Source organism: Rhinolophus ferrumequinum, chromosome 8, assembly GCF_004115265.2.
Source record: "Rhinolophus ferrumequinum isolate MPI-CBG mRhiFer1 chromosome 8, mRhiFer1_v1.p, whole genome shotgun sequence".
NCBI lineage: Eukaryota > Metazoa > Chordata > Mammalia > Chiroptera > Rhinolophidae > Rhinolophus > Rhinolophus ferrumequinum.
In genome coordinates, this window is record NC_046291.1 from 33,105,683 (window position 1) to 33,131,434 (window position 25,752).

The window sequence follows — 25,752 nt, forward strand, 5'->3', positions numbered from 1 at the left end:
GGGTTTGACAATAATTAATATTGTTGGTTTGCCTTTAAGTAATATTTCTTCTTTCTGGAAGATGTATAGACTGGTAACTTTTCCAAGAACAAGGACTTAACTCTTTAATTCATCCACTATCTCCTAGATATCAAAAAAGAATTATTCATTCAAACAAATATTTGTTAAGCCTCACTATGTGTTTGGCACTAAGGTACAAGAATAAAAAGGCTCAGTCCTTAACCATAAATTGCTTCGGGTCTAGCAATGGAGACATGTGCAAATCACCAATTTTCTTAACTAAATACATGAGAATCTAAGATAAGTGGCACCCAGATGTTATCTCAGCAAGAGAGACATGGGGTCAGTCTGTGGAGAGCAAAGTCCAGAGTAGGCCTTTCCGTATCTGGACAACCCCTCCTCACTCCAAGGATTAAGTTAAAATTTCCCGTATTGTGTGGTAGTGTCCCTGAGCTGTAAATACCAGTTACCTACAGTGGAAGGGGCTCATCTTAATGTTCTCTTAAGTCCAGATTTGTTATACTGTTTCAGCCCATTTGAAATGAACAAGAAAAAACAGGAATAAGCAGGTTTTTAATTCAGGAACAAAATACACATTTATCTTTTTGGAAAGTCCAATAAAGTTGCACTGTGATGTCAATTCTGGCCTTGTTCACAGGAACAACCTTGTTCTTTAGGGCTGAAATGTTTCTAGCTCATAACCTTCACATTTTAATTCCTCTGTCAATCTGCAAATTATGACCTTCAAACAAAAATAATTTTATAAGCAGGGTTAATTTAGAGGGGGAGAGAAGAAAAGGAAAAAAAAAGCATGATCAGTAATAACAGCTAGATGCAATAATGGATTACTGGAATATTTTGATTAAAGAAGGAGTAGTCCTCTCAAAGGCAATATAGACAAATGGAAATAACTCTAGCCTGGGATTCAGAGAATCTAGATTCCCTTGCCTGTTGACTATAAGACTTTGAGCAAGTTATCAAATAAAAGTTTCTTTATTTGTAATGAAAAAAGGGCACAGCAATTCTTTCCCTATACCTCATAGAGTATGAAAGCAAACATAAAAGTAAATATTCATGGAAATATCTTAAAGTTTTAAAAGAAAGTCTTTTATAAATCCCAAGCATCATAAGTAATTTGAAAAATATCTATCCAATATGAAATTCTCTTTGTACAATTTAAAATCCAAGTAAAATGGTGATTGTCCTTATGTGTAAGGCACTGAGCAAGTGCTGAGAAACATGAACAGGAAGTACAAGCTCCTTTCCTCAAAGAGCCTAAAAATAAACAGGGAAAGGGGATATATAGACTACAGTGCTATACAGCGAAATGTCTTAAGTGTTGAAGCAGCCCTTTGGTTGACTACTTGCTATTTTTTCCCTTTACTCATGTTCTTTGCAAACAGACTTTGATCTTGCTCAGTATCCACCTCTCCCTAAATGACCAAGGAAAGGTAAAACCATCTCTAGCTGAGGGCTAAATCCCTCTATGCCAATATTTAGTTAAAGGATAAGCATGTGACTCCATTTTAGCCTAAAGAGATATGAAAGGATATCTGATGGAGCACCTTGGGGAAAGGTTTTCTTGCTCTTGAGCAGATACCAAGAGAGATGATTTGTTCGGTTTTTCGGTTTGTTTGGGTTTTTTTGCCACTGAACATTGCCAAGTCTGGGACTGCATTAACCATCTTGGCTTGAAGGAAGCCTCAGAGAAAAGCTGACACACTGTGCATGATGCAGGAAGTCCTTGAAATGTGCTTTAAAGTATGAGTACCATTTACACGTGGCGATGCAAGAGATTTCAGTCCAGGCCAAGCAAAGTTGAAGCAGCAGAGAAGCATGGGGATGTATGTTCAAGTTGAACAAATTAGTGTCTGTATATGGTTTTATACATTTTCAACATATTATTGGAAAATTATTTTCTCTTTATGAAAGTTGTTATAGACAAAACTTTTTGGATTTATAGAGTTCAAATTTAGACAACTTTGACTACAGATGGATGAGATACTAAACTCCCAAGGGACTTCATTTTTCTCTCTAGAATTCTAGAATATTTGACCAAATTAGTGACTGTGGTAGCCAGCCACCAAGATTGGCCCCCAATAATTATCCCCTGGTATTTACCCCTCTGTGTGGTTCTCTCTCACATTGAATAGGGTTGACCTGTATAACCAATAGGATATGGTGAAAATGATGTTGTGTGACTTCTGATGTTGAGTCATAAGAGACATTGTGGCTGCTGGTTGCTCTCTTAGCTCACCTGCCCTGGATGAGAAAGCTGCCATATGTGAGGACAAACAGCCTTCTGAGGGGTCCACGTGGTGTGGAACTGAGGCTCCCACCAAAAGCAAGCATCAATTTGCCAGCATATGAATGAACCATCTTGGAATATAACCAGCAGTCCCAGTTAAGCCATCAGATGATGGCACCCTCATGAGAGACTCCCAAACTAGGACCACCCAAATAAGCTGCTCCCAAATTTCCAACCTACAAATAATATGAGATGTTTTTTGTTGTTTTAAGCCACTAAGTTTGGGGTGATTTGTTATGCAGTAATAGATACAGTAATTTCAGGAGGAGAAGATATGATCAGAAGAGACAATTGACAATATACTTTTATTATTTCCTCTTTTCAATAGGGCATTTAATGTCTCATAAAGTTAGCAGCGTTTTCTATCTTTATTTTCTTGATGACACTAATCTCTACTAAAATGCTATTAATTTACTTGTTTACTTCTATCTCTTCCCACCTATTCATTCCTATATCTCCAGTGCCTAGAACAGTGCCTGGCACTTGCTCAAAAAAATGAATGACTTAAGAAACATAACAAGCTGACCTCTTTGAACTGACATTCAAGCTGGATAAGTACCCACTGATGTTTTTATCAAGTGAAGTCTCCAGGCTAAATGAGACTGAAAGAGCATTTTGCAAGACTTGGGCTAAATTTTAACAAGTCTTGAAGAACTGGCTCAATCTGTAAGAGGGAAGGAGGAGTTGGATCCATTCTATCTCTCTTATAACAGGCAAATCTCCAGATAAAGCCAAGATTGAAATATTGAAGAAAAAAAACCCTAAAGAAACCATGGAAGTACCTTTAAGGACAGGCACCTCATTTTATTGTGCTTCACTTTACTGCATTTCACAGATGTTGCCTTTTTTACAAATAGAAGGCAAGACCCTCAACCAGCAAAAAGATTACAACTAGCTTTATTGTAATACTTGCTTTTATTGTGATGTCCTGGAACCAAACCCACATTTCTCCGAGGTATGCCTGTATTAGAGAAGACTTTTCAGAATTTACCATAATACCCAGAAGCCAACATTAATTCAACGACACTAAATGGCCTTCTGCAAATTCAAGTATAAATGAAACCAAAGCCAAAATGACAAACTGGAGGAAAATTTTATTACAAAAACCAATTTCCCTAATAAAGATATCACACATCATAAAAGGCCAATCACCCAGTAGAAAAATGGGCAGAAGATATTAACAATCGTTAACAGAAAAGGCAGAGAAGGCTCGTAAACACATGAGATGCTCACCCTCATTCATAATAAATTAAAAGTAAATCAGATTGGCAAAATGAAAACTTGTAACTTCCTGTATTATTGAGGGTGAGAATAAATCAGCAGTCTCATACATTGCTGGTAGGACTGTTGATAGAACTTCTACAAAGGGCACCTTGGAAATATATATATATATTTGTTATATGTGTGTACATACATGATTAAATTCATATACCCTTTGAAATAGCAATTATATGTCGAGGAATTTATCTTACAGATATGCTAGTTCACATGTGCAATACAATTCATGCAAAATTTTATTCATTGCAGTAGTGTTGCTAATAGCATAAGATTAGAACACAAATATCCATTAATGGGGAATGCTTAAATAAATTATAGTTCATCATATAATGGAACATTACACAGCTATAAAGAGAATGAAAATAGCTCTTGTGTATTTTGTAGATTAACTCCAGAGGCAAATTGTTAATACAAAAAAAAGCAAGGTGACAAATGGTGTGTCTGGAAATTTTATTTTTTAAAAAGCAAAAATGAATATGTATTTCATATACATGATACACATGTATACCTGCACAGGCACACATGCACACAAACATACATATACATGAAGCACCCCTGAAAGGAAGAATATAAACTGTAACACTACTTGTCTCTAGGGATAAAACTGTGTGACAGGGGACAGTATATGTCTTTTTTATCTTTTCACTGTATTTCCTTTGGAAGTTTTAACCGTGCAAACACATTATTTTAAATACAGTTAAAAAATAATACAGTCTTGACTCAAAATATTAAGGTATACCTAGTGTTCTCCTTTTACAATTAATTCTTAAACACAGGGGTTAAACGATTTGTCAAATGTCACAAAACTAGCATGTAAGCAACACAGGATCAGAGCTAAAGGTACAGGAAAACATTTAAATACTGTTCACATAAATAAATCAAAAGTTCAATATTCCATGTTGGTGTGGGTGCAGTGAAAACAGCAATTAACTTGCTGGAAAAGGCATGACTTGGAATCACTCTGGAGAGCAATGTGGCAATCCTTATCGAGAAGCTTAAAAGTGCTCACAGCCAGGTAAGTACATTCCTGAGAGTGCAGGGAAGACTTGCTTTCTCAGATACCAAACTTAAATATAAAAGTTCATATTTACATTTATATTGGAAACAATCTGGTGGAATAGAAAGATCAATGGAACAAGACTATAAAACCCAGAAATAGATTTATTTAAAATTTAATGCACAATAAAGGTAATAACTCAAATTTGGAGGCGGGGAGAGTGGCGGTGGGGAAAATGGATACTCCAGTAAATAAAGTTGAGAGAAACTAATCATTGGTTAAAAAGAAAAACAAAGACACATATGCCATACACTAAAATAAATTATGGATCAATTAAATGTTCAAAAGAAAAAAGTACTGGAAGAGTGAGATTTGACTATAAACAAAAACTGCACATTAAATTATGAAACAAGTGTGACATTAGTACCTCTAATATGTAAAAACTTATGATCCATGTTGGTGGGAATGCAAAATGGTGTGGCCACTATGGAAAATATGGAGGTTCCTCAAAAAATTATAAATAGAACTATCATAGTTCTATCAAGCAATCCCACTTCTGGGTATTTACTCAAAAGAACTGAAATCAGAATCTGCTGTTAATTGCAGCACCATTCACAATGACAAAGATGTGGAAAAAAAATCTAATGTCCAATTCACAATAACCAAGATGTTGAAACAACCTAAACGTTCACCTCCGGGATGAATGGATACACAAACGTGATGTATACACACAACGGAGTATTTATTATTCAGTCTTAAAAAAAAAGAAATCCTGTCATATGTGACATGAACAAATCTTGAGCACACTGTGCTAAGTGAAATAAGCCAATCATATGTCAAGTACTGTATGATTCCACTTACATTTGGTATCGAAAATAGTCAAACTCACAGAAACAGAGAGTAGAATGGTGGTTACCAGGGAGGAGGCAGCCGGGAAATGCAGAGTTGTTAATCAACTGATACAATGTTTCAGTTAAGCAAAACCGAAAAGTTCTAGAGATCTGTTATACAACGTGCCTATAGTTAACAATATTGTGTTGTACAATTAAAAATCTATTAAGGGTAGATTTCATATTAAATGTTCGTACCACAGGTAAAATAAAATAAAAAAAGTCCCATAATCTCAATTTTTAAAGTAAGAATTTTTTGGTACCACATACACTTTCTGGAACAATGGAAAGAAATAAAATCTTAATAATGGTAATATTGTACAGCACAATAGCTCCCTGGTAATTATAATTTTATTCTCAATTTCCCAAAATGTTTGTGTAGAATAGAGGAAGCAGATTTTGAGGTCAGACAAACCTGAGTTCAATTCCAATCTATGACTTAAATTTTCTGTCACTTTGAGCAAGTTACTCTATCTACTTCTTTGCATCTTTTTACCTGTGAGGCACGGAGTATCTGCCTCACAGGGTCGCTATGATTACAATTTAGTAAGATTATATGTTAAGTGCCTAGAACAAGTGCCTGGCAAGCCCTCAAAAATGAGTTGAGACCATTATTCCATGCCACTTACACCTTCATTTAGACTTCAATTCTACAAGATATAGGACACAACTTTTAAGACCGGATCAGAGTAGTTTGTAAGGAACAAATAAATTTGACCACCTTAGATCAAAAATAGTATTATCATGAAAATTCTAGTTAGAATTTTACTTATTTTACCCTTCTCCATTATTTGTCTGTTAAACAAAAGGTAAATGACAACATACTGTTCTGAAACGTGGTCCTATACCCCCCAATGCCCTTGTTTTTAGCCTTTCTCATGCCAGAATTTTTTCCCCCTATTTATTCCCCATATACTCTCAGTATACAATTATCAACTCTTCTAGACAAGCACTGCAGGACTACTTCTGTGGTACGAAGAAAAAAAAATTATCCCATTCTTCTGATTTAGTATGTTATGGATGGAGCCCTGAAATTTTAAGCAAACCAGGTAATTCTAAGGATGAACCAAAGTTTGCAAACTGTCACCTTAGATCTCAAAAACTCATTTACTTGCATCTTTGGAAAACAGAATAGGGGGATAACGGGAAAGCCATGGCCTTTGAACTAGATTCCTAACTGTGCAACTGACCAGCCACAGTGCACTTGAACGAGTTTCTTCATCTCGTCCCTGTCAGTTTTCTCACTGGTAAAACAGAGGGAAATCTGTGCTTACAAGTTTAGGACCTGCAAAACAGTATTTAGGTGTGCCTGGGGCACAGTAGAGAATTAATGACCCACTGGGTGCTGTAAAAATAGAGCGTTTAATCATAATTCTTTTATCTAAATATGACAATTAAGACTTAGTATAGCCAAAGCCACACACACACACATAAATGCAAATGCACACACATACTACTTTACTGATGGGTGTATTATCAAAAGTTGACACCATTATTCCATGCCATTTACAACTTCATTTAGACTTCAATTCCACAAAATAAATATGGGACACAACTTTTAAGACATGATCAGGCTAGTTTATAAGGAACTTAAGTTTGACCACCAAAACAGAAATAGCTCATAGCTAACTGGTTGATTTTAAGGGTTGATGATCAACTCTGGAGTAGGTTGGTCTGGGTTTGATTGTTATTCAGTTGTTACTCAGTTTTCTATTTGTTAAATTCAACAAACTACATACTAGATACCAGTAATTGCCAGACATTCACCCCTCCCCACCATACCACAGTGCTTACCACCAGGATTGAGATGTTATCATGTGTTTAGGATTTTCTGACAAAGGAGAAGAGACCCTAAAGGATGAAGTTTTAGACAGCGGCACCAGGTGGATAATCTAAGTCCAAATCCTGGCTTTGCCACTAAGTGACCTTGGTTATTACTTAACCACTCTGCACCTTACTTTCATCTTCTGCAACGAGACTGATAGTTACCTAGCTCATAGGGTTGTTGAATGATTAAATCATTTGACATATACAAAGTACCTACAACAGTGGCCAGTGCCTAGAAAATGCTCCTGAAGCGTTAGCTGTAATTATGACGACAGTGCCTATCCCGGCATATACAAGGCACTCAGCCAATGTTAATTGTTATCTTGCCTTGGAATTTTTTGCCAAATTATGTAAAACTTGAGATGACACTGGATTCCACAAGTAACTGTAGTTCAATAGAAGCTTGTTCTATATTGTTATAATGTTGCTTTTTTAAAAAATGTGTACCTTTGAGATGTTGTCATGATTCAACCACCCAAGAGTAGAATTTTAAACCAATCAGTCTAGAACTTCCTGATCAACACTAGTGAGGAATGAAGTGCTCCATCTCTAGACCTGGACCATAAACACTTCCTTTGACTCTGTGGAGCGGACTCCAAGATGGAGTCTGGGACCCTAAATGATTGTGTGGAACAATGCCCTTCCCACCAACTTGCATTGTACTGTAACATTGTGAAAAATAACAAACACAGCTAGTACTTTTTGAAGTCCGAGCTGCCACCCCAGTGGAACTGCTTTGGAAGTCTTACTCCTCAAACCTTTGGAATGTTAAAACTGGGCAAAATAACCTTTGTACTGAGCCTAAAGCAGCACTGCATTCCAAACAACTGTTTGCAAAGCTATCAAGAAAGCAGACATGACTGCCAGACTGAACATTCTTTAGAATTAGCATCACTGTTAGCTTATCCGCACCTATAGAAATTCCCTTTTCATGCAGTTAGTTGTTCCCCTTCCCTTTCTCATAAATACCTTTCCTTCACCTAATTGAACACTATGTGGGTTTTTATCTGAAGCAGTGTAGAGTAGCTTTGTGGATGAAAAAAGGGGTTCTATTAAAAGTAACCTCACAGTGATCTAATCATAAATTCCTAACTGGGCAGGCCATAGTGAGTAGTCATGTCTGAGGCATGTATCTTCTTTAGTAGAAGGTTAATCTTTAAACAAGCCCAGTCCATTGTTTCTATGCATCTAGGTAGGTACACATCTTTGAAATGCCTCTCTTCAGACCCCCCCCCTTCTAAAGTGGACCACCCTCAAGAGAGCAGTCTTAACTATCTTGTAATCCAAAGCTTGCTTTCTCCCACCTTATGTAATCTTCCTCAGTTCCCACCTTAATCTCAAATGCCTAAAAGGAACTGCAAACTAACCATGTGGGGAACATTTGAGATCTTGCTCCCAAGTGTACGTCATCAATTTGGCTCTAATAAAACACTTACAAAAATTCTCTACAGGTTTGGTTGTTTCTTACATCAAGAGCTTCAACAGCTACAGCTATTCTTTTGGATCTCATTTCCTTGTTGCTTCTCAAAAAAAAAAAAAAAAAGTAAGTGTAAATCCATGGCTTTGTATCAGCATCAATTACCTATGGAGTCAACCTAAATTCAGTGTGAAAATTAAAGCCTTGTTTCCCAGAATTTGCTGCAGGTTACTTGAGAAAAAGCAAAAAAGTATAAACTAGAGAACCCTAAAACCATCTTAAATCACTAAATAAAAATTAACCATTTATTTGTATATTTTTATTTGGAAATGTTTGTATCAGTACAGTGGAACTAAATTTTAAGAGACACTAGATGTCATTACTTTGGATATTATTAGTTTATTACAAAAGAGACATGGAAATTATTTACATGATGAGATTTCAGAACTTCAGTGGAATGGGCAGCTTCACGTGATGCCATGTCAGTAGTGATTTATTTCAGTCTACATACTTTCCAAGAATGTCACCATCTCTAAACAAGAAATAGTCCTGCAAATAGAGAAACCGTTAGTTAAGAATAAAGACAAAAGCAAATACTTAACTTTTTTTTAAAACTATTAAGTTTACACACCTTGTCATCTATAACTACTTTGGTGCCTCCATATTCTGGAAGAAGAACTTTATCTCCAACTTTCACGCTAACTGGTTGAATCTCTCCGCCCTTAAGAAATTAAGAATATTTATTAGCAAAGACATCTAGTTCACCAAATATTTACAGCTAACTTCTATTAATCAAATGTACTCACTCAAATCAACTGTTAAAGAACTTGGTAGTGTTATAATTTATACAATTGTAGTTCTTAACTCAAAAATATCACTGTAGAGTTACATTTTGAAATAATGCCTACACAGTGGCTTAAACTGAAACCTGATTTCAGTGTAAAAGTTCAAGGAGTTATACTGGGAAAGCTAACTTAAGCCAAGTTAACTTAAGCTAATTTTTTAATGGTTAAATATTAACATAACCTATGGACTATGTAAAATAAACTAGTTTTTAAAACCATGTGTACATGGTCATGGTTAACTTCAGCATACAAATTTTTTTTTTCAAATTTCCTGAATTTGAAACATACTTCTTTGGAGATTCCATTTCCTTTCCTCCAAAATACAGATTTGGGGAGAGGGATGGAAGCACTGTGCCCAATCCCCAAAAGCTTTCTATTTTTGATTCCAGGATAGCTCCTTTCTAGAAGTTTCTCTGAGGCACCTGGAGCAATTAACATATTTGACCCCAACATTTTATTGTGTATTCTGCCTGACACTTTGAGGTCTGAGATCTAACCAGTTAATTGGAAAGTATATGGGAGGGTAGTCCAACCAGTTCCTTTCATAGGTATGCCAAGCAAGGTGAAAGTAGTTAAAAGACTAGCACAATCTCAGAGTTAGAAGTTAGACCAAGAATTCAAATTTCCCCTCAATTCTTAAAAGCCGCCACAATTATCTTCAAGCATAAATTGTAGTTTTAATATCCTCGAATTCTCTATCATATAAAATAAGCAATTTTACAATCATTTTCATTAAAGAGACAATTAGACGTGATTGAACTAGGGAATGATCGTGAAAATAAAATAAGCTACTTAAAAAGCTATTTTTAATAATAACCAATAATTATTTTTCTGTCCATTTCACATAAAAAATAGTTCATTTTAGCCCCCATTTACCTTTCCTTTAGAGCCGGATCCAACAGCTACTACTGTTGCTTGCAATACTTTTCCTTGAGATTTTTCTGGAAGCATAATGCCTCCCTTGGTTACAGTTTCTGCAGCACTCCTTTCAACTAATACTCGGTCAAAGAGGGGGAGAAACTTTCTAAATGCCTGTCCTGCCTGTAGAGAGAGAAATGTTTGATTTGAAACAAAAAGAATATGCGATTATATTCTGAACAGGCAATGCCATCGTAAATTACGCTATCAAACACCGCATGTGGCTTTCCAAGATAACGGCCCAACTCAATTACTCGTTCACGAAACCCACTGAACGTTCTGAACTTTCTGCTCTATATTCCAAGTCAATTTCCAATTCCCTATGTGTGTTAAGGGTCATTGTTACTCCTCTGGTCAGCAGCCAGACGAGCTTTACAGTCAACCTTAGCTTATTCCAAGGTCACGTATTTTCCTTCCTTAGGTTTTTCTGAAAATGTTCAGCACACACTGAGGTCAATCTCTCCGCCTAAAGCCATGCTTTCTTTACATTACACAGGCCCTGCAGGAACAGCGGGTCCGCCACCGCGCGTGCATCTGGGTTCCCGCCCCCTAGCCTACACGCCCGCCGCACACGCGCGTGCAAAGAACCCTCGGCAGAGGAAAAGGTCGACAGGACCTGGCTTCTCCAGGGTTCGAGCGGATACCGACCCCTGGGTGACCCCCTATCCCTCCTACTAGGCCCAACGCGAACTGTCTCAGGCCGATCCATCCGGGCACGCCAGGCACCAGCCCACGCGGACTCACCATGACTCCGGCAGCAGCAGTTCGTACTCTGCTCTCGCGCCGCGGCCGCAAGGAGAGACCTGCAGTCCGGTTTTCGAGACACGTGAACTTTAGAAAAGGCTGCCCAGGGCGCAGGCGCGCTCGCTCCAGCCACCCGCCCCTCCCCTTAAAAGAGGGCGGCCGCCGCGGCCCGCGCCGCGATTCGTCCCCGGGGGCTCTGCGCAGGCCACTGACGCAACGACCGGGAGACGGAAGAAAAGAGGAGCTCTTTCTAGGCTTTTCTAGGCCGCCTGCGGAGGTGAAAGTACTAGCCCTTCGCCTCCTCCCGGAAATGACGCTATTTGACCCTTGACCCACAGAGAGTGCGTCGCTCCCCGGAAAGTTCTGGAACCGAGCGTAGCCCGGGAACTAGCTTAAGCCGGCTCGAGAGGGCTGAGCCCGCTGGCCCGGCCCGGCGCGGGGAGGGAGGGGCGGAGCTGGCGCGCAGCGCGTGCTGATTGCCGGGCCGGGCCTGGGAAAGAGGTGGGAGGCGCCCGCACACGCTGTGCCGCGGGGCGGGGGAGCGGCGGAGGGAGGGGACACAAGCTCATTGCCGTGTGCGCCCTGTACTCTGTCCCTCACTCGCCGCCGACGGCTTTCCTTGCCGCTCGCACGTCGTGCTGCTGCCCCGCAGGTATGCGGCCTCCCCGCATCATGTCACCCAGGCGCCTCGGACCCGGCGCCGGCCTTCCCCCGCTGCGGTCCTGCCTGAGTGGGCCGGCGGGATAGAGCCCGAGTTTCCCGCCAGTGCCGGAGGCCATGGCCCGCTGGCCCAGGCCTCGCGGATCCATGCGGGAGCCCGTCACGTGCGGCAGGGATCGCTCGCCGGGGCAGGGCGTAGGAGGGAGGGCTTGCTCAGGAGTGTGTGTGGAATTTGGGGAGTGTATTCACATGGGCCCTCCGATGCAGCCCACTCCTGGCCGGCTGCAGAGATTCGGGGAAGGTAGTCCCAGCCGCGTGGAGACTGCCTTTGGCCCAGCGGGGTTCGGCCCCTCCACCCTTGACCTTGCTCGGGGCGTCTCGATGAAAAGACACGTGGGGCCCCGGCCGCCAGCATCGGGGCCTGGCGGACTGCTCAGATACAGTAACCCCGACTGGATACATGAAGACACATTTTACTCAGCAGATTTTTGCACCGTCAGGAATGTTTTTACTCCACCGGCCACCGTTTTTATGACCTGCCCCTTTCTTGCAGGCTTTTCTCAGGGGCACGTTTGGAATGGGTTTGCTCTGAAGGCCCTTTTAGCGGTAAAAGATTAACTTGTTTAGAGAGGCAGGGGTAGGTGGCCAGGAGCAAGAAGGTGGGTGTGCCTTTTGCCAGTGCGGTAGGTCAGGCGTGGGGGCAGCCCTTGCAAGCTTGCGCTGGTACTTGGTGGTCTGTAGTTGGGGCGCCTTCTGTGGCCCAGGTTTGGTGGGTGGCAGAGGCCAACCTAGCTCACGGCTAACATTTCTTGTTCTGTTGCACAGGTGTTGTAACCTGCTTCGGGTAATGCTACTATTGTACTGATGATAAATGCTTGTTTCTCCTCCTCCCCAGAAATGCTTCGATTACACGAAGTCCTTCGCCAGATTAGGCCAGTGTCCAGGGCACTGGCACCTCATCTCACTCGGGCGTATGCCAAAGATGTAAAGTTTGGTGCAGATGCCCGAGCCTTAATGCTTCAAGGTGTGGACCTTTTAGCCGATGCTGTAGCCGTTACTATGGGGCCAAAGGTATCAGTATTGTTATTGTTGTAATTTATAATAGTACTCTAATTAGGGAATAACTTACTGATGGCAAATAGTCACACTGAACTATAGAACAGTACGTGGGTATCCTTTTTTGAGAGAATCCAATTTACATGTGAGTTCCACATTATGGGTTAATCTTTTTTTCTTTTGCGTATATATAATGGCCTTAAAACTTAAACTTCTGCCAAATTTGTGAGATTTTATACAATGTGTCGTAGAATCCAGTGGTAACTCATAACTCAAGGTGGATCCTTAAACTCAAGGTAGAATTAATCTTGCTTGCCTACTTGAGTTAACTTTTGGATTCTTCTCCAGTCCGTTAGTACCAAGCATAGAGGGAAGAATATAATTTATCTCCTATAATATCTCAGGAGGTGCTAGTTTTACCAGTGTTTTTCTGCTGTCCCTTCTGTTCCAAAGCACATTTAAAATTTTAAGTCTCATTTAACATGAAGAGATTGGTGAGTTGAAAGGTAATAATTTGAGGAAGACAAAGGTTGTGCACATTTCAGATATCAAAGTGATCCAAATTGTATAAAATGTGGCATTTGCATGCCTCCCAAATAGCTACTTGGTTTCAAATCCAAAAGCTGCCAATACTCTGCACCATGTTTGAGATTTAATGTCGAACAACCCTGGAAGAGAGTACTGTGCTTGCATTGCTGTTAGTATTTTAATAAGTATATTTCAAAGCAAGTTTAAAAGTAAGTGTTCGCATTAATTTCAAAATAGCTGACACTGGATAAAACTTAACTAGAAATTATGTGAAGAATAAGCTGGAATTTCATTATAATCTACCAAATTGGTATTGTTTTATCTGTATTCTTGTTTCATAAAATGTCATCTTTTAGTCTCTAGGTTTTTTTATCTCACATAATTCTTCATCCAGAGTTGTGCCCTTCGCAATAGAGAGGTCATTTTTTCTGTAAACTTAGAACATCAGTGAACTTGCCCTTGAGATTCATGCTGCAGATCTGATTTAAAAAAAAAAAAATCATGTTGAGGCTTTCAAGTAATTACCCTATTATTAAAACTGCTCTTTCTGTTTTAAGCTAACTAGTACTTTGAGTGTGTGATTCTGTCACATTTTTTTTTCTCTGAAATTGTAGGGAAGAACAGTGATTATTGAACAGAGTTGGGGGAGTCCCAAAGTTACAAAAGATGGTGTGACCGTTGCAAAGTCGATTGACTTAAAAGATAAATATAAAAATATTGGCGCTAAACTTGTTCAGGATGTTGCCAATAATACAAATGAAGAGGCTGGGGATGGCACCACAACTGCTACTGTACTGGCACGCTCTATTGCCAAGGAAGGCTTTGAGAAGATTAGTAAAGGTGCTAATCCAGTGGAAATCAGGAGAGGTAGGAATGTCTTTTCATTGTCCCCCCAGTGTTTTGAACTGTCTATTAAATTATATTAGAAAGTTGATTCTTCCCTTAAAAATTCTTAACGTTGAGTATTGCTTCAGCATATAATGATTGAATACCTGGCTACATATGTTGTTAAGGAGAGAAAAGTGACTAAGACATTCCCTGTTGCCAGTCCCCCCCAACTCCTCTAGACCCTCCCCCTGAAAGCCAACAGTTTATTGGAAGATACAGCATATACTGTGTATCTTGAAAATAGGAAACTTGTGGGGATTAAAGCAGAAAGATTATATGGTTTTGATGTTTTATGTTTTACTTTAGTTATTCGGAAAGTAGGGCTTAACAAGAAACTAAGTCATCCAAGGATGTCAACCGGTTTTTGTTTTTTTAAAGCACTTTTTTCTTACCTCATAATAGCACATACTATGTTATTGTTCTGCATTTTGTTTATTTCTGTAAAGATCTGCTCCCCAGCAGATGGTGATACAGACTTAAATCCTGTCATTTTTATTAGCTGTATACTAAAACTTTGTTTTCCTATCTTGAAAATGGAATTGGCCATGTATCTCTAGGGTGTGTTATTGGCCAAACTAGGAGACTTTCAGTAAAGGGTGATACTGTTTTGTCAGAATTGGCCTCCCAGGCATACTGATGTATCATCATCATCCCATCAGTTTCAAAGTTTGAGGTCCAAACATTGAAATGTCTTGCATGAAAAGCATTTTGACTGTCAATCACTAACAAGTATTATTGAGGTTATTAAGATTACTTCCCAAAGAAAGTTATTGTTATTATACATCTTGCTTTGAATTTGTTTCATGAAATAACATTGCTCAAAATGAAGAAGGAAAGCTAGCACTAGTCCCAATTGAACAAAATGGGGTTTTCATGAATATATTGTGCTAAAACAAAAATATCTTGTTAGTTCATAATAGCATTAAAGAAGGAAATTTTGGATATGTAAGACCTGTAGGGGCATAGCCGCAAGAAATTCCTTAGCCTTGATGATTATATTCCTTGTTGAAAGTAAGGGACTAATCCATTTTGGTCCATTTTTATGTCATTCATTTGAGGGGAGGTGTTGGGTGATCCAATTAGAAACATGCAACATGATTGGATTGGGAATGACTTACACAGAATGAGTTGAATAGTGAGATTCTTGAAATTGTACACCTCATTTTTTTTTCTTAAGCTAATTTTCAAAATAATTTTGGCATTAATGGAATTTTATTAAAGTTCCTGTTTCAGTGCGTTCCATCCAACTCCATGTGATTTGGAAATGTACTGGCACAGAAGTAGTGTATAGGCTATTAAGGCATAAAAACATTTATGTGAATCAAAATTTTTACATGACATGGAGTCAGTCATAAGCGGTGTAATGGCATTTATTCTTGACCCAGGTGTGATGTTAGCTGTTGATGCTGTAATTGCTGAACTTAAGAAGCAGTCTAAACCGGTGACAACCCCTGAAGAAATTGCTCAGGTAAGGATTTTTCATAATATGTTAAAGTTAAAAAAAAAAATTTAGTAACATGATTTTATTCCATAATCACACACCAATATAAAAATAACAATACTATGCAATCATCAACATTGGAAGCATTTTCCTTACTGCTAAAACATTTGAAAATGCAGTGGCCATGATACAAGTCGTAATGGGCTGCCATTTTAGTTCTGCATTCTTTGAGTAACTCATTTGTATGTGTGAAAAATGTTCTTTGGCCATTGTCGAAGGCCTATCATTTTTTGTCATGTTGTAATGAATCCTTTGCCAAGGGGAAAAAAGTAATGGGGTTAGCCTTTTTTTTTAACTGTTTTCGTTGAAAAGAAGAATTGCACGTTTATTCCATATCTTTCGAAAACAATGTAGCCAAGTAATGAGTTGAAAAGAGAACCAATACTTCATTAGAAGTATTATGCCATGAACCACTTTCCCCTGTCGTCTGTTCCCCTCACCCCCATGGATGTATCAGTTTGGAAGTTACTAGGAAAAGGAAGGGGAATTAATTGAGGACGACACCACCAGCCTTACCTTTTAATTTGGAAAAGTAAATTGATTATTTCAGGTTGCTACGATTTCTGCAAATGGAGACAAAGAAATTGGCACTATCATTTCTGATGCAATGAAAAAGGTTGGAAGAAAGGGTGTCATCACAGTAAAGGCAAGTATGTTTTTCATGATAGCTTGAAATGATGTGTCTGATGATCAAAACCTATTTTTCCTAATATAACAATTCAATCTATATGTGTTTCCAAAGTATATTCTTTTTTATTCCTTTATGTGTAATATCTGCACCTGTATAAGAATTGAGTGCTTACTGTGTTTTGTGTGAATCATTTGCTGTCACGAATGAATTTATCCTAACTTGAATGCTATTTTCTTCTAGCTGTAAAAATAATTCACATATACATTCTTGAAATTTTTGCAGAAGTGGAGTTGGATGCCCTGGGCATTTACATACTCCTACCTGGATCCCTTAACAACATGTGGGGTCTATTTGTTAATCTTGTCTATAATCACAAGTTTTGTGTTTTTTAATGAAACTCATTAATTCTTTGACTTTCCATAGGATGGAAAAACACTGAATGATGAATTAGAAATTATTGAAGGCATGAAGTTTGATCGAGGTTATATTTCTCCATACTTTATTAATACAACGAAAGGTAAAAGCAAATCCATAACTGAAATATTTTTTTAAAGTACTTGTTATGTGTCAAGCTGCAGGCATTAGTTGGTGTCATACCTTTAAAAATAATTTTCTATGTTCCAAAAGTTAATGTACATGAGAAATGAAAGAGGGAAAACATGAACTTATGAGTCACTTTTAAAATATACTGGAACTTTGGCCTGTAGCTTTTAAATGCAGTTATTTTCAGAATATTAATGTTCTAAACTTAGTTTGAAATATTCTTTGTTTTTGCAGGTCAGAAGTGTGAATTCCAAGATGCCTATGTTCTATTGAGTGAAAAGAAAATTTCTAGTGTCCAGTCCATTGTACCTGCTCTTGAAATTGCCAATGCTCACCGTAAGCCCTTGGTCATAATTGCTGAAGATGTTGATGGAGAAGCTCTAAGTACACTCGTTTTGAACAGGTGATAATTCGTTTACATTATCACAGCAGTGATAATTCGTTTACATTTCTAGATGAAAGGCAATTATATTGATGTTTGAAATCTCCATCATGTACTTCCACTCACTTGTGTTTGTATCTAGAGTTGTGGTGTATATTAGGTGTGCTTCATGAACTCTTAGTCCATTTATAATGGCTCTGTCTTTTTGAGTGGGGCTCCAATCTCCTTAGTATTTTGTGCAACTTTCTCATAACATAGCCTAATTTTATATGCATTGTCTTTCTACTTTTTATAAGTGTTTGCAGTTGTTCTGAAGGTAAATTGACTTTTTAAAAAAAAATTTTCTGGAAAAAATATTTTCACGATTATAATTTTGCTTGGGAATAGATAAGTAAACAATTGCCATTCCAAAAACTTTAAATCTACGTGTATTCAGCAGTCGGAATTTTATATAATCTGTTAAAAGAAAATTTTAATTAATAAATAGTCTGAAACAAATTGACACTCAACCTAAAATAAGTTGAGGTCTGTTCATTTAATTTTTTAAATTGATAGTTTAATGTATTACTTTTGACTCTAAGACTGGTAAAATGCTGTAAACAGAATCTTAGGGCATTGTTAAAATATATATTCCCCCTAATCTTAGAATTGAGGTACATCAGAAGTGAGATTTTCCAATTTTATTATACTGGAAATGAACAAATGAACTAGCAGGCATGTGTATGTAATAGAGATTGCATACCTAGGCCTGACCCAAAAGCTCTGAGTTTCCTTATCCTGAAATGTTTGTTAGATTAGATTTGCTTTTAGGATTATATAAAAGCCTTAAGAGATTGTGAGATAAATAAATAAAAAAAAAAAAAAACAATAGGCCTACAGATTGAACCATTTTACTGGTAGCAAAAAAGTTGGATATCTGATTTACTTGGCATGTCATCAGAACTTATTCCCATAGTTTTTGCCTTCCTTAATAAAGTAGACCAGCTCTGTTTTGAAGTTTGTATTATGTATTTTGTTTCACAATCTGGTCTTAGGTAGACATTTCTTTGATTGTATATTCCAAATATTTGTTACCTGCTCAAATTGCAGGTGAGATTAGGCTATTATCAGCAATATTGACACTTATAAAGGAACTTAATTAAGAACTCTGCTTGCTCAAACTTTATCGCAACTTAATCTAATACTAAATAGAACTTATGGGGTAAATGCTTATTAGATAACTCTCAAATTTAATAATTCGTAATTATGATATTTCACAATCTAAAATACCGTTGTATTTGACTTAAATGTTTTTTGTTTACATTAACATTTTTGCTCCTGGGTCCAGTTGTTCAACTGGATTGTGAGGTCAGCATTTACTAAAAAAAATTTAGTAAAGACATTGGCAAATATGGAAGAAAGAAAAATTGTCCTTTTCTGTTTTAATTTGACCAAACGTCTAGGAAGCAAAAACTTTTTAAAAGTACAGTTTCCTAGGTAACATTAGTTGTCAGAACTTGAGAACTAGACAGGCATTTTTATTAAATTTAAATCTTATTAATTACTGTTCTTAACAGGCTAAAAGTTGGTCTTCAGGTTGTAGCAGTCAAAGCTCCAGGTTTTGGTGACAATAGAAAGAACCAGCTTAAAGACATGGCTATCGCTACTGGTGGTGCAGTAAGTAAAATAAATATGATGTTGGTTTACTGGATGTTATTTATACTTCCACGTCTAAAATTTATAGGTAAAATTTACATTTTTCACAATCAATACTAACATCTGAACTGTTTATTTACTTAATCTTGTTTTTATTGGATGTTTGGGAGATGGTGGTTGGATTAAATAGTGCTACAGTCCCTTTTCTATCTTGTAACGAAGAGGCTTATTGACCAACCTGTTTTCAAGAATATAGTAAAAAGACACAGGACTTCAGAGTTTAGGCCTAGGGTCTAGTCCTGGTTCCACCAAAAGTGTGACCTTGGATGAGTTTCCTGAGTTCATACTTTCTTCAAATAAAGCGAACGTTGAGGATTAAGTAAGAAGTTGGAAATGTAATGAAAGACTATATTCAGTGGTCTTGAAGTTTTCCATTTCAAAAAAATTATAGTATTACAAGATGTTTCTTTCATCAGAACACCTGCATGATGTATTAATAAACTTTCAGTATAATGAAATAAAGTAACCTAAAATTTGTTCATTTTTTTAATGTTTCTGTAGGTGTTTGGAGAAGAAGGATTGACTCTAAATCTTGAAGATGTTCAGCCTCATGACTTAGGGAAAGTTGGAGAGGTCATTGTGACCAAAGATGATGCTATGCTCTTGAAAGGAAAAGGTGACAAGGCTCAGATTGAAAAACGTATTCAAGAAATCGTTGAGCAGTTAGATATCACAACTAGTGAATATGAAAAGGAAAAACTAAATGAACGTCTGGCTAAACTCTCAGATGGAGTAGCTGTGCTGAAGGTAAGATTCATTGTTCTAAATAAGCTTCTTGGGTTCTGAGCCCAAGAATGATTTTGTTTCTGTGGTATTCTCTAATAGTGCCATGTAACTATTGTTCATGGAATTAACTTCCTTATGGAAATAAATTACATAAAATTTCTTTATTGAAATATTCCTTCCTTAAAACAAGAATTGAACTTGTAGTGGGGGGAGTTGCTGTAAAAAAATGTTTTGTTACCAATCAGTCTGGAGCCTAACTTTTGTGGGACACTACACTCACCCTATTTATTAGCTGTTTAATCCTATAATTATAACAAACAATCTCTTTTTACATTGCTTTTTAAGTAGGTGCTAATGACTCTTGGCAGTCAGCAACTTGAATTGGAGAAGCCATACTAAGTGTAATTTTTTTAATCTTTAGGTTGGTGGGACTAGTGATGTTGAAGTGAATGAAAAAAAAGACAGAGTAACAGATGCCCTCAATGCCACACGAGCTGCTGTTGAGGAAGGCATTGTTCTGGGAGGGGGTTGTGCCCTGCTTCGGTGCATTCCAGCTTTGGACTCATTAACTCCAGCTAATGAAGATCAAAAAATTGGTAAGAAGTTCACTTAAAAATGAGTCTTTTTGGCCTGATTTTAGTTTTATGTTTCCCACTAAATGAAATAACAAATCACAAAGCAATTTTCAGAACAACAAAAGTACAGTAGCAATGATGTCAAGGAGAGATGAAAGATGTGTCATATCTTTTAGGGAAAATTACTTGATCTGTGGTATTTCCCAATTGGAATTTTCCTGTGTCAATACTCTTACAAGTGTTGTAATATTTACAAAAGAAAGAGCTAAAATAAATGGGCTAAAATTTATTTTTTTTATAGGTATAGAAATTGTTAAAAAAACACTTAAAATCCCTGCAATGACCATTGCTAAGAATGCAGGCGTTGAGGGATCATTGGTAGTTGAGAAAATTATGCAAAGTTCCCCAGAAGTTGGTTATGATGCTATGCTTGGAGATTTTGTGAATATGGTGGAAAAAGGAATCATTGATCCAACTAAGGTATTGACCCCTTTCTAAAAAATTCTTTCAATAACTTCAGTAAGTCATAACTCATTTTTTGCTAATTAAAAAGTAATATTTTATCAAACTTTTTTCCTAGGTTGTGAGAACTGCTTTATTGGATGCTGCTGGAGTGGCCTCTCTGTTAACTACAGCAGAAGTTGTAGTCACAGAAATTCCTAAAGAAGAGAAAGAGCCTGCAATGGGTGGAATGGGAGGAATGGGAGGCGGTATGGGAGGTGGCATGTTCTAATTTCTAGAATTGTGCTTTACCGTTATTAATGGGAACTGTGAGAGGAAGCTTCCAGGCAGTGCTCCTCACCTATAACTTCAGAGAAGTCAGTTGAAGGAAATGACTGGAGAAAAGGCTGGCTGATGTTTAAGAAAATCACTATAACCATCAGTTACTGGTTTCAGTTGACAACATACAATGGTTTACTGCTGTCATTGTCCATGCCTACAGATAATTTATTTTGTATTTTTGAATAAAAAGACATTTGTACATTCCTGATGACTTAAGTGCAAGAGCCATGTACCAATGTACTGCTTTCAACTTAAATCACTGAGGCATTTTTACTACTATTCTGTTAAAATCAGGATTTTAGTGCTTGCCATCACCCGATGAGAAGTTAAGAAGCAGCCTTTCTGTGGAGAGTAAGAATAATTGTGTACAAAGTAGAAAAATATCCAATTATGTGACAACCTTTGTGTAATAAAAATTTGTTTTAAAGTTAATTGTGTTAGCCTTTCCATAACCTAGAAGATACGAGAAATGAAAGCCAGTTGAAGAGGGGCCAGGATATGGCACAAGTGTGGGAAACATTCCATCTATAATAATGTGTTTCTCTTTGCTGCAGACTGAAATATATCTTAAAAGATGACAACTCTGAATCCCATGGAAACCATATTTTGTGTGTTGGGGTCTGGTCATAAGGCAACTAGTCATTTCTTATGGGATTTATGGTTATTGCTCCAAAGCCTCAGCATAACAGATAAGCTATAGGTTCCTACTAGGAGGGCAGAGTGTGTGTAGTATGGATGTACTTAATTGGAAAGGAGAGAGGTGTACCATTCAAGTATAATGGGTAGTGCGGAAGGGCATCCATAACTGATATGCAGGGCCCAATGTCTTCACCTTTAAATTAAAAGGAAGTAGGTTTCTTGCTCAATGCACTTGGTCTTTATTAGATAATACAGTGTGGTTTACTGTAAATCAGTGCCTGGATGTGTGCATGTTGGAGGCAGATACTGATTTGCAAGAGGGGACGTTGCTTTCTAGATATACTACATTATAAATTGAAGGCCCGTGATCTTGTATAAAAATGTCTAAGTTTTTACTTTCACCTGTGCTTAGGACCTAGTCTACGTTGGAGCATAGCACCTGGATCTGCTCTAGGTGGGAAGGAACTCGTCAGTTATGGCCCTAAGGCCACTGGTGTAAGCTAGGCTTTGAGGCAGATGTTCCTGCTGTCCTTATCTTTACGTAGCTTGGACAGAAATGGAAAAATAAAGTCCACCGCAGATCAAAAGCCCATGTCACCTGAAATCCTGCACCTAGAAGTACCCTTTGGTTTGTTAATTGGTTGGGTTAGAAAAAATGACAACACATTAGAAGGGCATTGTACAAAGGGCATTGTAAGGGAACAATTTGCCTAGAACGTACTTAGCTATAGAACTGGCAAAAGGGTTTGGAGGAAAAGAAACCTTATGGAAAGGGTTTATCGAGTTTGTACCTTAAAGGCCTACATGATTAGAAAAGCTAAGGAATCGGAAATAACTGAACTTTAAGATTTCTAGTTGCTATTAGAATGACTGGAGCCTAAAGAGATTTAATGGGAGAAAAAGTTAGTGCTATACAGTGGACTAAACACTTAGGTTATTTTAACCCTCCAGTCTTGAATTAGGGACTACTTACTGAACTTGTGCTATAATACTGTAAACTGCAGCTCTGAAAGTGGAAGTAACTTTACACAAAATCTCAAGAGCTATTAATTGGTAGACCCCAGGTCTGATCCAGGGTTTAATTAACTTGTGGAGATAAATTACATAAAATTTCTTTATTGAAACTAGGTACTAATGACTCCTGGCAGTCAGCAACATGAAGAAGCCATACTAAGCGTCATTTTTTTTTATCTTTAAGTTGCTGGGAATAGTGATGTTGAAGTGAATGACCAAGCTGGAATGAGTCCCTAAGCCAGGATCTAGACAATTGTAAGGAACTCTGAAAACTGCAGCCAGAGAAAGTTGGGAAATTCCCTTTTCCTTTCTTAACTGCACAACTGCAGAAGGTGATTGCAGGTTTGGAAAGATTCTAGAGAAGCAGGAATATCAAGAATCAAGATGATTACTTCAAACAGTTATTTGGTCAAGATTAAAGATACCAGTGACTGTAGATGAGAAGGTAGGAATGGTAGATCTCTGGGGAAAATGCTCAGGATGTCATGCAAACCCCTTGGGAAACTACACGAAGTATAGTGTCCAGGCTCCAATCAGGTGGACCGAAAAATGGACAAATGTTGGCAGGGTGGAGTTGCTCAATGGAAATAACCAGGGTTTATTTGAACAGTACAGAACTGGGAGAGCCTTTCCAAGTCAACATTTGCCGCAGTGTATGACGAGAACAAATTCATGAGCCTGAAAAAAAAAGTGGGTGTGAGGGAGGGGACGGAGACACTGTTCTAATAGTTAGCTCCAACCATGGAGGTGAACTTTTAAAACTGCAGCTCCATCTGCTTGAAAAACGGATAGGGAAATAACTAAGGAAAAAGAAATGCCACTGTAAAGTCACCTGTTGCTATTTCAGGAAAAGAGAAAATGGAATGTCTACTGCAACTCAGGAAGACCCAGAGAGGCTCACTCAGGTCTTGGAGAATCTCAAACCTGAAAAGCAGGGTCTGGGGCACATGACGGGATATCAACCTGGTCCTCACAAGCAGCAGCAGCTCTGATGTAATGAATCTCAAGCTGGGTTAAATATAAAGGACTGTCTGTTGGAGTAAGTGGTTGATGAAATCAAATGTAAGAAAAATGGAGTGTAGAAACTGTCAAATTGAAAATGATCATTGTGAATTTAGTAATCTTAAGTGATCTCTGTCACCAAACGATAACCTAACAACAGCAGAAGCAATAACATTTTTACCCATCACCAGTACTCACGTTCAACCCCATCATCAGATTTTGAGCTCTAATGCTGGTCTCCACTAAAAGGGAACAGGATTCCTTGGATAGCAGTTGCATCCATACCTTGGGATAGGAAAAAACCAGGATGGATCTGGAACACCTTGCTGCCTGACAAGAATACTTTTCAAGAATATCCACAGCATTCTTTTTTTTAAAGGAACCAACCCAAGCAGTTCCCATCGGCCAAGTGAGAACATTTTGAGTATCAAAAGTAACGAGTAATTATAGTGAATTAGAACAAAGCCAGGGGCTCATAATGATGAAGAAAGTGAATGTAAAGGACAGAAAAAGTTCCAATATAAATGGGTGAATATTATATGTTTAATGCCTTATTGGTGTTAAAAAGCCAGAGTATTAACATACAAGCATGTGTCTGTTGATAAAATATAGATTATATTCTTGTTTCTATATGTATAAACAGGAAGGAGTTAAATAAAATACTGAGAGAGCCAAACGAAGAAAGTAGGCACTAAACCAAGAGTGAATAATCAGCAGCACTGCTTGTCTCAATAACCAGAATGGGAGTCCAGCAACCAACTAGCATTGGTCATAAATAATTAACTTAAAGAAGATCCAATAATAGGCTTCAAGATATATTATTCAAGTTACCCAGAAATTGAAGTTAAATTCTCAAAAGAATGAAACATTGGAGCTGAACTCATGAACCTCCTGAATATTGAGGTTCATATTCATGAGACAACAAAGAACTCTATGTATACCAACAAATCAGGTCAATATACTATAACAAAAGTTAGGTAGTGACAACCACACACATGAAACTTAGTGTCATTTCCAGGAATTAAATCAAGTGTCTAAACAGAATCTGAAACACAAAGGATGTAAGAACCTCATGAGGTAATGAATAAAGTTATAAAAACAAAACAGGGACTCACGCTAAGTAAGTTTCAAGGCTCAGAATCACATTGGCCTGTGCAGCCAGGTTACACATCCCCACCAAGAATTTTTAATCTGGGGCGGCCGGATGGCTCAGTTGGTTAGAGCGCGAGCTCTCAACAAGGTTGGCGGTTCAATTCCCGCATGGGATGGTGGGCTGCGCCCCATGTAACTAAGATTGAAAACGGCAACCAGACTTGGAACTGAGCTGCACTCTCCACAACTAGATTGAAGGACAACCACTTGGAGCTGATGGGCCCTGGAGAAACACACTGTTCCCCAATATTCCCCAATAATATTTATATATATATAAAAAAATCTGTAGTATGTTATCAAGATCCTGCAACTCAACTGGACTAGGACAGTGTCTCTTCTTGAGTATAAATATAATGTCCAGAAAGACATAAAACTACCCAAACAGGCAAACTCAGAATAGAAAAAAATGTAAGAAACTGAAATAGTAACACTCATATCATATTTATGTGTAACATTGTGATCCTAATATTGTGAGGTTGTCTTTTCAGGTGTTTAAAAATTCCATGAGAATATATGTTGGATTTGCAATTTTGATTAAATGTTTAGAAGTCTTTGATTAAATTTGCAATATTTAAATGTTCAGGGAAATTTATTAATTCCATATACTTAGATTGGTTATATAAGTAGTATCTGAGTATTTAGATAAACGCTGTTTAAGTTTTAAAGAAACGTAATTATTTAATAAATTCATAGATTAATAAGTTGGGCATTAAACAAAGTACAAATAAAAGTATTTGACTTCCTGCTGCAAAG

General features: G+C 37.8%; 2 protein-coding genes across 2 annotated transcripts in view; one reads left to right on the plus strand and one right to left on the minus strand.

Annotated features, from left to right (window-relative positions):
• The window catches only part of MOB4 (MOB family member 4, phocein), a 37,197-nt gene extending 25,841 nt beyond the window's left edge, over positions 1-11,356 (minus strand). The window contains exons 1-4 of the mRNA XM_033111461.1: positions 11,225-11,356; positions 10,439-10,603; positions 9,349-9,438; positions 9,221-9,266 (exon numbers count right to left, since the gene is read on the minus strand). Coding sequence (XP_032967352.1) covers positions 9,221-9,266; positions 9,349-9,438; positions 10,439-10,603; positions 11,225-11,227 — 304 coding nt within the window. The 5' untranslated portion in view covers positions 11,228-11,356. The remainder of the gene's footprint in view (positions 1-9,220; positions 9,267-9,348; positions 9,439-10,438; positions 10,604-11,224) is intronic.
• Positions 11,357-11,718: 362 nt separating this feature from the next.
• Positions 11,719-21,624, plus strand: HSPD1 (heat shock protein family D (Hsp60) member 1). Its single transcript, XM_033111667.1, has 12 exons — positions 11,719-11,876; positions 12,780-12,955; positions 14,083-14,335; positions 15,742-15,824; positions 16,408-16,503; positions 16,912-17,005; positions 17,266-17,434; positions 18,970-19,069; positions 19,610-19,855; positions 20,256-20,430; positions 20,711-20,889; positions 20,990-21,624. The coding sequence occupies exons 2-12, from the start codon at positions 12,782-12,784 to the stop codon at positions 21,140-21,142; spliced, it is 1,722 nt and encodes a 573-aa protein (XP_032967558.1). The 5' UTR covers positions 11,719-11,876; positions 12,780-12,781; the 3' UTR covers positions 21,143-21,624.
• Positions 21,625-25,752: the final 4,128 nt, after the last annotated feature.